The sequence below is a fragment of the Polypterus senegalus genome, chromosome 2 (genome assembly GCF_016835505.1).
Source record: "Polypterus senegalus isolate Bchr_013 chromosome 2, ASM1683550v1, whole genome shotgun sequence".
NCBI lineage: Eukaryota > Metazoa > Chordata > Cladistia > Polypteriformes > Polypteridae > Polypterus > Polypterus senegalus.
Genome location: NC_053155.1, coordinates 132,080,027 through 132,091,983, shown reverse-complemented (window position 1 = coordinate 132,091,983; position 11,957 = coordinate 132,080,027). Strand labels below are relative to the sequence as shown.

At 38.2% G+C, this 11,957-nt stretch overlaps 1 protein-coding gene across 4 annotated transcripts in view; it reads left to right on the top strand.

The window, feature by feature from the left end:
* The first annotated feature begins 3,563 nt into the window (after positions 1-3,563).
* Positions 3,564-11,957, top strand: part of LOC120523364 (immunoglobulin-like domain-containing receptor 2) — a 205,886-nt gene continuing 197,492 nt past the window's right edge. For all 4 annotated transcript variants that reach the window (XM_039744626.1, XM_039744625.1, XM_039744624.1 and 1 more), the window contains exon 1: positions 3,564-3,683. In XM_039744626.1, coding sequence (XP_039600560.1) covers positions 3,629-3,683 — 55 coding nt within the window. In that variant the 5' untranslated portion in view covers positions 3,564-3,628. The remainder of the gene's footprint in view (positions 3,684-11,957) is intronic.

Here is an 11,957-nt window from a genome sequence, read left to right as displayed (position 1 = left end):
ACTATGACCATTTCCAGCCTTTTGCCCTATGCTGTCCCCTCACAACTCTATACTGCAATTTAATAATGCATTTAAGTTTGTTTGAGTGTTTTCAAGATTGTGCCCTGTTATGATCTGACATGCCATCAAGAGATGATTTCCAACTGCATAGAGTCTAGTTTTATACAGCCTTGAGCACACTTCAGAAAATTAATGGAAGAAACTTTTAAAGGCTTACATCATACTGTACACTTCAGGGCTAAATTTGTTAAATACCAAAGACCCACAGCTTTCAGATCCTTGTGTGGGCGACACAAGCTGGAGAAGTTGCAATAGCAATCTGGGACACTTGCAGAAGTATGTTTCTTTTTGAGAATGATATTATAAAGACTGAAATGTTTGTAGATTGGTCATGATGGAGAATGGTGATCCTAATGCACCTTAAAAGTCAGAACCTTTATCTAGCTAAGAGTGATTCTAAAAAAAAAAGAATTGATGCCTACAGATCCTGATGGATCATATAAATATAATTTTATTTAAGAAACAAAACATAATGACAAAACACCACCAATCAAAAGAAAATAGCACAGCAAGTACAACAGTATGCTTTGATGACACTCAGTGAAAATCAGCAACTAGGGTTGGTGTGTTAAATAATGCCGCCTGAGGTAAGGCACATGTTGCCACCCTCAAATATATCCTTACTAGGCTTTAGGTGATACACTTAATCCACAAACAATACATATTGCTATACAGACTTGATGATGATGGATTCTTGAAAAAAATCTATCAAAAATAAATAATTAAATCAATATTTGGAAAAAAACGTGGAAAAATGAAAAGTAGCTTTAAAACAATGCAACACAAAATAAGTATTAAATCAAAAAATGCATACTCTGAAATTGAATGTGAAATGAAATCTGTATTGCTCCTCCTTCACACTTCTGTAAATATCTTGGAAGTTTCAGGTTATCCTGCAAGCTAAAAGTCCCCTGTCCTTTTAAGCTAAAACATGTTGTACAAACTTACAAAACTTTTAACAGACACTTTACCTTTATTAGTAAGTTTCAGAAATTAATAAAAATGACAAAATCGGTATAGTTTATATACAACGTGTTATGTAAAAATCAGCCTCAAAACGCACTTGCGCCATTTGATTCTGTGACACTCAAACTGCTGCAAGGCATTGTTAATTGTGTTATGTGAAATCCAAAACTTTTAAAGAGAAAATATTTCTTACAGTTTTTGAAGGTAGTATATAAATAAGGCACTGGTAGTGTATATAATTCTGAAGGTTCATACTTAACATTTGGGTATTTTTATTATTGTGTAATGGTAAAAAAAAAAAAAAGTTACATGAAAATAACACTCTTGCCAAAGTCGAGACTATTGCCTTGTTGACACACCCATATACTGTCACCAACTAAGAGAGCCATTAAAAGTTACAGAACCCCTTTTAAAATGATTCTTGATATAGAATGTGGAATAAAACATCAAAAAAGAAAAACAGGCCTGGCATGTTTATTTTAAAATAAAATGAATGAGTTCTTGCCAAGTTTTGAAAATGTTCTGAACAGATTTTTGTAGAAGGAATATGATTTTTTTTTTTCCAAGCTGAGGTAATACAAAACATCACTTTAAAACTGTGTTATAGATGGTGGATTGGGATTCTTTCAGTTTTGCAAAATTCAATTCCACCCCAAGGGGTAAACGTTAACATTATACAAAGTTATTGTCTGTTATACTGTACCTGCATTTTTATCACTCTTTAATTTAATATTGTTTTTTTATCAGTATGATGCTGCTGGAGTACAGTATGTGAATTTCCCCTTGGGATTAATAAAGTATCTATCTATCTATCTATCTATCTATCTATCTATCTATCTATCTATCAAATAAATCTGTGCAAGTAGTGTGGTTTAGGATATTACATCTGATTTTTTCATAGCACAGTTATGCCTGTTTGTATTACTCCAGATATTGTTGTTGAGACATTAGGAGTGATTTACAATCCAAAGCTGTCTAAGCGATATAAAAAGATTTTGCCCAAAAGTGGTTAAAGTGTAGGACATTCCTGAAATATTTGACCTAGCGATGAAAGTGCTTGATGACTTCACTCACGGGTTGAATCGTGCCCTGAGTACATTTTAGACATGATATGTAAACAATGAACACTTTTTATTTGAATTATGGAGTGCTCAGGGCGTATTGAATTAGAATTTAGTTTGTGAATGGCTTAATTTAATTTATTTTCTAACATCTTCCCCTGAGATCATTAAAGTTCCTTGAGATTTGTGATAAACTCTGGAGATGCCACCTGAGTCTTCCACCAGTATCGCCTCAGAGAAGGATATAAGTAAAATATAAGGGAAAGTGGGTAGGTTGATTTTAGCGATATCTCTGATTTGATTATACAACAAAAAGTGTGTCACTGGAAATTTATGTTTGCAGCAAAATAATTGAAAATATGCAAATACATTATCAATATCATGATCTCTAACTCTTAATGTTAGGCTGAAATATGTGAGGAAACGTCTTCTAACTCAAACATACTGAAACGGATCCAGTAAAATATTTGAAGCATACATATTTACCTGATTGACAATCTCAGCTACTTGTAGAAGCATCCGGGTGAGACTGATCTTGATACATCTTGAAGGATGCAGATGCAAATTTATATGCCTCAGAATTACCTTAAAGTATCTTGGACGTTTGCAGATATATAAACTTGAAAATTATCCTGAGGGGACTTTAAATTTGCCTGGAGTGGCAGTAGGTACAACGATTGCTTACATCGAGCTTAATTGGTCACCAGTTAACATGGGTTATGGAAAGAACACACAAGCACAGCGACGATGTGCAAAATTACGACAAATCATTCAGAAACTCACAAGAGCAAAAAAAAAAAACCTAATAAATTAACAAATTTACTAACAAATTCAGTCATTTAAATACATTATCTTACAATGTTGATATTATATTCTTCATTCCTTTAAAATGTATGCTGGATGCGAATATTTAACTTTCACGTTTCATTCGGGAGGTCTCCACCCAGATTTTCCGTCATAATTTCTGAAAACTGTGTAGATTTAGACTGAAATGTAAAAACGAATAAGAAAATCCAGGCAGAATTATGTTACTGTTGCCTGAATTCATTTCATCTGTTGCCAGTCGTCATTGTGATAAGTTGTCCTCAATTTTACACAAACATTAATATATTAAAACAAAAATTATGTAATAAATTCAATAAATACTTTTTAAGTTTCTAAGAAGAAAATTAAACATAAAGGAGAGACTGCTGCGTAACGACTTGCACTGAGATGTACCAAAACACGCACAGGGATGTACATGTAAAGAACAGTAAGACACTGCAAGGACAAACTTAATCAAATAAAATCCTAAAATTTTTAATTCATTTTTTAAGTTTGTTCTACCATATTTCACTTTATGTGACCCTCATTCATATTTATCTGATGGTTTTGCACTGTAAAGTAAGAGCTTCCTCCCCTCCCCATAACAAAAATGGTATGGCTCTTTTGTACTCGGAGTGACAGTTCGACTTTATTATTGCGATGAGTCGAAGTCTGGCATGACGAGAAGAACAGTTAAATGATTTACAACGGTTTCTAAAGCGAAACGGTGTTCTGTAATGTGCTCAATGGATTTTATATGTATGTGCTGGATTCCTCTACTGTGCTTCACAGGTAAGGTAAACGCGACCCCGCGCTCGCTAGTGTAGCTTTGTAGTTAGGATACTGTGACTGAGTTGGAACATACGGATCGGGCAGGTCGAGAGCTTCATGTAATGCATAAAAATGCGTCTAATGAAGCAAAAACAGTGTATGTTGATGTTTTTTTAATTTTATATATTTACTCACATTCACGAGCCTGACCATTTTTATTTAGACACCTTTCACCGATACCATATGTTTAATTGTGTGATGTTAAGTGCAAATCCCTAAAGTTTAAATACCGTTATTTTTCAGACTAAGCAACCTACTAGAAGTGGTGAAAAAAATTAACATGAAGGGGCCGTGTAGTTGTTTTCCCACATCCTTCGCTTGAAGAACCTGTTGCAGACATAATCTACAATTTGCTCCGTCACTGGAAGCCGCAGGTTGAGGGCATCAGAGGTTCTCTCGCATTACAATTCTCCGCACGATTTGGCTGCAAGATGCGGCAGCCCACTTGTCTGCCGGTTGAATTATGAAGAAATCAAGACTCGTTAGCGCTTTTATTTTTTGAGATTGAAAGCGGAATAGATTGTGAAGCTGGTCGTGTTGTCTAAAGGTGTAAAAAAAAAAAACCTTGCGGACTGTAAAAGCCGCGCGCGACTTTACACTTTGCGCAAGCTTTCCCCCACATAAATATAACGTGGGAAAAAAAAACTCGCTCGCTTTGTAACGAGATGTAGTGGAGGCATGTAGCACGTTAATTCCTTAAAAAAAACGAGATTTCGGAGGGGCGGTCATTTTACTCAGCTGCGTGTAAACATGAGGTGCACATTCAGTAGGAAAAATGAGAAAGCCAGCAGTGTTTTTAATACAACGGAGAGAGAGAGAGACTTCATGATTTTGAAATGTTAATTTCTCGATTACAAACATGTTCAGCTGCAGTCCTCCCGCTTTGACTCCCCAGCGCTTGTAACCCCAAAGCCAGTAAAGAATGCCTGGAAGGTACTTTTCGAAAAAAATGTGGATGGTTTTTTAGATAAAATGCTTATCGATCGATTTTCTGTAAAGTATTAAAGATATAACATCTGAATACACAGTATTCATAATAACGTTTTTTTTATAAACATGCTTTTGTTAATTCTGGATTAATCGGGACTCAGAATTGTATATTATATTTGCTATCATAAAAAGTACTAAAGCCACCTAATTTATTTCAGCATCTTGGCAGATATCTGTTCCAGCAAGAGCCAGCCCAGTATGGGGTGGGGGGTTGGGACCAAATCTGAAAACAACATTCCAATCCCAAAAACTTTCTTACGTTCAAGCAGTGTGTCAGAAGGTTGTGGCAGAATCAGTGGCTTTAATGTCTCCCTCCAGTTCATATTCTTAACTGCAAAGTGACTGATATTTGGCCGATAGGTCCATCTTTTTTATGTAAGCACCTTCTATGATATGTACAAATGCTGTCTAGAAAGCAAGTAAATTGCTGGTTTTGTTTAATGATACATTTGGTAGGCTGCACAGATTTAACATTATTCAGTTGCAATCTTATGTACATTTGGTGCCTAGTTCATGGAAAATCCTGTTAATTTATAAAAGGTGAGTGAATGTGCCATGTCTTGTGACTTTTCCAGGTTTTTTTTTCTCCATCTTTTTTCTGTTTTGTTTTTGTAATCCCCTGCCGTTTATAATATATGCAAAGTCAGATCTCACTCCATTACTCAAGATCATCACTTCCTTAAAAAACAAAGCTTTGAATCGCAAAGACACCTTAAAATTGTGCTTAATTGCTTTTGTCAAATTTGTGTCATTCTTTGAACTGGTTGTGTATTTTGGAGTTTCTTTTTTAACTTTTTCCATTTTAGATGGTTCTTTAGATGCAGTTTCTTCCTCTTGGTTACTAGTCATGCTAGAATGTGTAACTTTTTCCCTGTTCCTCCACCCATCCATCCATCCATTTTTTAGCGCACTTATTTAGTTCAGTACTGGCAGTCCTGGAACCAACCATGTTTGGGGCACCAGTCCTTAACAAGACACGTTTACATAACACTCCTCTTGCTCTCCTGTTGCCTTTTTGCATGAATGTAGAATACCAGATCATTCCAAACTACAAGAAAAATGATAGGGTGCTGTTTAATGTGAAGGCCTGAGTTAGATACTAAGAGTTTGTCCTAAAGATTACCTAGTGGCACTGTTAGCTTAAATTGTAATATTTTTATGCCAGTATATCCTTGTCTGTTGCTGTCCATTAAATTGACAGTAAATAAATAATGTTCTTGTGTGTATTATTTGTTATTTATACATTTTCAGTTTTCATATTCATAAATTTGTTTGAGCTCTATTAAGTCTGTTTTCAGTGTGCTGTATGAGAATTATGAGAACTAAATAAGACATCAGGAGCTGATACTACAAGTGAAGAGCATAGAGACTTCAAGTATGCCAATTCTGGGTGTAGCTGTTAAATCAATTTTTCAAAGTACGCAGTTAGATGCAAATACAGACTTTACTAATTACACAATGAGTGCACATAAATACACAGCTTTGTCTAAACAGATGAGGAATAAAGTGGTGTGAAAATGATTAACATAAATAGAACCTAAGAAAAGCTGTGCATTAATTGATTGTTGAACCATGACCAGTTGACAAGGAAGGAGAGGAAAACAAAATCTCCAGTCAGCAGCATCCCTTGAGAAAATAAATCTCTGGGGTGTCCACAATCAGCTATCACAGATAAAGTCGAAAACAAAGTCAGATACAGTCACAGTTGTGGAGACCTAGACCAACTGGCCTCCCACCAGTTTGTTGTTTTTCAAGTATGGTATATATGCAATTTGCCAAGTATGGTATGGTATATAAACATTTGCCACACAAAATTTTGTTCTAAAACTAAGTGTTTTCTATACATTTTAAAAAACATGTTGCTCACACAGACATTGTACAATTGAGGCTAATGGGTCATCACCGGAAAATAAAAGCATAATAAAATAACAGCTACTTCCAAGATAGTTGTTAGAGTATTGAACTGTGTCTTGAGATACACACATCGTAAAATAGTTTATACATGTCATTTTTACCAAAAAGGTTTAGCCATTTTAAAATAAGACAAGCTGTGCACTCCATCTCAGCATTTGTCTTCTTCTGTAATAACCTTTCACGCCCCTGGGCCGTGATTTCATTTTGTGTCCCCATTGCCAATCCAATGGTGACTGTGAGGAGCCACCAAGCCCTGCTCCCGCACTCACTGCTGCCTTTCCAGGTTCCATCCGGTGAAAAGTGCACTCTGTCCTCTCACCGATGAAATCCATTGGCTCCTCGTGGCAAGAGGACGCTCCTAAGCCTAATGGTGGCTCCTGCTTCTTGGATGTTTAACAGGAGTGAATCCTGAGCCCATTCCTGAGGTGCCGGCCGCATGCTTCCTCCTGGGGCTCCACACCCGTCTGTCTGCTTCCTCTCATATCATCTACTCACTCTCTCTTGCCCTCCTGCGTCTCTTCTTCCATTCTTTAACCTCCATCCTCTTCCCTGGTCTTTCGTTTCTTTTTGTCTCCTTCCCCTCCTGCACTTGTGCTTCCTCTTTTTAAAGCAGGGATATGGCAGAGCTGCGGCAATCAGCAGCTCCCAGCATCAGTTCGAGTTGCGGGCGATCCTGCAACTGTGCACTAAGTGCAGGGCCGACTGCTCCCACATCATGCATGGGAACTGCTTTTTAATAACAATAATAATAGTACATTTTATTTATTTGTAGGCGCCTTTCTAAACACTCAAGGACTACGAACAATAGATAAAACATAGATTATAAACAAAACTAAAATGCAAAAATTAAAATCAGACAGAGGGCTACCATGCCCTTATGCCCCCACCTGAAGACGTGAGTCTACAGATACAAATCAGCTGCGGACCTCACTTTACCACAGGTACAATGTAGTGACCACAGCTGCGCAGGGTACAAGTTCATTGCAAAATAATATAACCTTCTCAATTCCATCTAATCTATTATAGCATCATGAAAATTTTTTTCTGATTGTATTGGCTACAAGGCAGGGCACTTCCTAGACAGATTCAAGTCCTTTGCAATGTAATGTAATATTCTCAAATCCACTTTAACCAGTCCACAGGTTGTGGGGGCCAGAACCAGTCCCAGTTGTATAGCGCACAAGACTGGAACCTGCCCTGGATGAGATGCTAGTCCTTTATGATGTGACATAACAGTCTCAAACCCGCTTAATCTAGTTCAGGGTTGTGGGGGCTGGGATGTATCCTAGTTGCTTTGGGTGCAAAGCAAAAAACAACCTTAGACAAGATGCCACTGCATAAAGTATAATGGAACATAATATTCTTAAATTCACTTAATGAAATTCTGGGTTGGGAGGGGAGACATCCTGCATTTGGAAGTAGCTTTTGCAAGGAAGAAACCAACCCTTGATAGGATGCCAGTGTAATGAAGGCCATGTAAAATAAAACATGAACATTAAAATGTAATTCACTGGTAAAAAGAGAAGGAGTAATATAGTAACACATTGCAGAGTGTATTCAAGAAAGTAAGAATAAAGAGAGGAACTTGAGCTTTGCTTCACATGTTAGAGCTGAATGGATTATAGGCAAGTTAGATAGTAAGAGAATTAATTAAAATTGGGGACAAAACTAAATGAAGGTTTACCAAGCACCAGACTCAGTCCTCCCTAAACTTTGTGTTTTCGCAAGCAAAGCACTCTTAAGGCTATTCCTCCCTCTCCACCTTCACTACCAGTGTCTTTCCCTTTGTAACACTAACAACTATTCTTTGTAATGTTAAGGGGAGGTTGGGTCTGTCTAGATTTCAGCTTCATAACAGTTTGTATTCATTGGGCTACTTTTACTTTTTTCCACACTATCTCAAAAATATTTTAAGTATTGCGTAATCATACAAAAGTCAGCAGTATGCATCCGTAAAAATTCTCATTCAGTAGACTGTCTATATGAGGAAGCAAGGGCCTGCAATGAAAAGAAAATGTGGACATCCATTCAGTCAACTGTCTATTTTGTAAATCCATTCTTTACCTAGTACAGTTAAAGCCAGAGCCTATCTCAGCAGTAGTGCAAGATAAGAAGCAACCGTAGGTGGATGGTTGTGATATACTAAGGTTTGTCCCCTCATTTTGGACTGCATTAGAGCGATCAATCAACCTAGCAGTGTATTTGTGTGCTTTAGGAATAAACAAGTCAGTACAGGATAATCCATGACTACATGGAGAGAACATCCAAACTCAACACAGAAAGCAATCAGCACAAATAATAAATAAAACAATAGCTGATAATATGTACTATCACAAATCGCCAATGTTTTAGTACTGTTAATAATAATAATAATTCATTACATTTATATAGCGCTTTTCTCAGTACTCAAAGCGCTATCCACACAGGGAGGAACCGGGAAGCAAACCCACGATCTTCCACAGTCTCCTTACTGCAAAGCAGCAGCACTACCACTGCGCCACCTGTGTTAGTAAGGTTATTGCATTTTTAAGTGGAGACAAAACATCCATCCATCCATCCAATATCCAACCCGCTACATCCTAACTACAGGGTCACGGGGGTCTGCTGGAGGCAATCCCAGCCAACACAGGGCACAAGGCAGGAAACAAACCCCGAGGCAGGGCACCAGCAGAGACAAAACAGTCCACTGTCACTGAAAGTTATTTTAACAGTCCCATATTACTGTGTATATAATGCTTAAAGAAATTAAGGGAACAATTAAATCACACATTGGATCTTGGTAAATAAAACATTCAAGTGGAAATTCTTTAATGAGTAAATAATGTTGAGAACATGTAAAGTATTAACGGTCAATGGAAACCAAACTCACCAACCCATTGAGGGCTGGATTCAACATCACACCAAAAATCATAGTCAAAAATTGAAATTACACTATGATCCAACTTGTGTGAATTTCTTCATGGCAACTCATAATGTGACTCGGTAGGGTGAGTGGCCACCATGTGCCTGTATGCAATGTCTGGGCATACTCCTGATGAGATGGTGGATAGTGTTCTAGGGCATCTCCTCCCAGACCTGGATCAGGGCATCAGTGAGCTCCTGGACTGTCTTTGATGCTACTTAGCAGTGTCCCAGAGTTTTTCAGTTGGATTTAGGACAGGGGAATGTTGGGGCCAGTCAATATCATCAATGTCTTTGTCATCCAAGAACTGCATATACACTCTGGCCACTTGAGGCCGGGCATTGAACAAAGGGCCCACTGTACCAGCATAAAGTCTGACAGTGGGTCTGAGGATTTCATCCTGGTACCTAACAGCAGTCAGGGTACCATTGCCTAGCGCATGGACATCTGTATGACCTTCCTAGGATATGCCTCCCCATACTATCAGTGACCCACTGCCAAACCGGTCATGCTGGTTGATGTTGCAGGTTGCATAACATTCACCATGGTGTCTCCATACTGTACACTGCATCTTTTTTTTTAATCTGTCATATGTGTTCAGTGTGAACCTGGTCTAATTTGTGAAGAGAACGGGAGTGCCAGTGCGGGAGCTCCCAATTGTGGTAGTCTCTGGCGAATGCCAGTTGAGCCGCATGGTGATACACTCTGAGCACAGGTCCCATTAAAAGAAGGCAAGTCCTCATTTCACCCTCATGTAGTCTGTTTCTGATAGTTTTGTCAGAGAAATGCACACCAGTAGCCAGCTGGACATCATTTTTTAGGGCTGTAGCAGTGCTTCTCCTGTTCCTCCTTGCACAAAGGAGCAGATACTGGTCCTGCTGCTTAGCTGATGTCCCTTTTTGGCCCTGCTCACCTTGTGTAACTGCCTTTCTACTGGAATCTCTCGATGACACAGCAAACCTTCTTGTGACATCATGTATAGATGTGCCATTCTGGAAAAAGAGCTGGACTACTTGTGCAACCTGAATCTGCTGTAGGTGCTGCCTCATGCTACCAGTCGAGGCAAAGACCCTAGCAAAATGCAAAGCTAAAGAAGAATCAGTCAGGAATCATAAGGAGAGAGCATTTGTCTGTGTCCACCAACTGCCACACCATTCCCTTTTTGGGGGTTGCCTTGCTGTTGTCTCTCCAATGCACCTGCTGACACTTTCATTTGCACCAAAGCAGGTGAAGTTGATTCACAATCACTTATGCTTCATAACTTGACAGATTAATTTCCCTGAAACTTAATTGACTTGATGTTAGACAGTAGCCACGTTTCCAGTAACCTTCTTAATGTGCATTTTGATATTGCAAAACAAAAAAACAGTAAAGGAAACATGAATTTCCAAAAACAATTAAAAATCAATCAAAAATTGTATATGCTTACTTAAGGTGGTTGTTCAGGTGAATGCAATGATTTAAAAACCTGCAATGGAAACAATTTTTTCACATTTAGGTCACATGACATGACATAGATTTTGAAATGCTGTGCAAACGTGATGTGACGAATACATGCAGCATCATGAATACTACCTAACACAAGTGTCCTTGATCATTATTCTGTCATCAGTGACCACCTGCAGAACAAATGATGTCCAGCCTTTCCTGTTAACATAATCCTCACACCCGTCACTTGGTGCACGAATAGGTATATGTGGGCTGTCCATTGCACCAGACACCTGAGGTAGTCTGTGTGCCTCGTAATTGCGCTGTGAAAAATGCTGTGCCTCTTCCACATCAGGTAAAGTGATGTATTGATTCATTAGTTTGGAGCACATGGCCTGACACACCCCATATATACACCTGTGAACGGTGGTTTTGCTTACACCTAAAGTCTTGGCAACAACCCTGTACTCCACACAGGTAGCCAATTTATAAAGCGTGATGACTTCTCTGGACTGGCTCCCTCATGTATGCTAATGGAGGGGACACAATGAGACCTATTGCACAGCATAATTCCTTGAATGTTGAGCTGCTCATCCCTAAATTTTGTACCTACAGTTCCTCAGTAAAACCACTGAGGATGATTTCAAAGAAATCCCTAATATGTGGCCTTTGCCAAGTACAGGGAGTTTGCCTTCCCTTTATTATATTCACTCGCTCTCATTGCCGCCAATTAAAAACAAACATGGCGATTGTTGATGCAATTGAAATAACAGAACCAGCACCCATCATATTGGAAGTCATTTTTAATTTCAGGTGACAAACTTTTTTCACATAAAATCACTCAATGGAAACAAAGACAATTTGCATTTGTGCTTTGTTGACGTATTGCTTCTATTTTGCACATAACTGCAGTGGAAGTGTGGTTAGTGATGATTAATTGTTCCCTTAGTTTTTTTGAGCCTTGATATACAGTATAACCATCTTAATAAAAGTATCTGTGT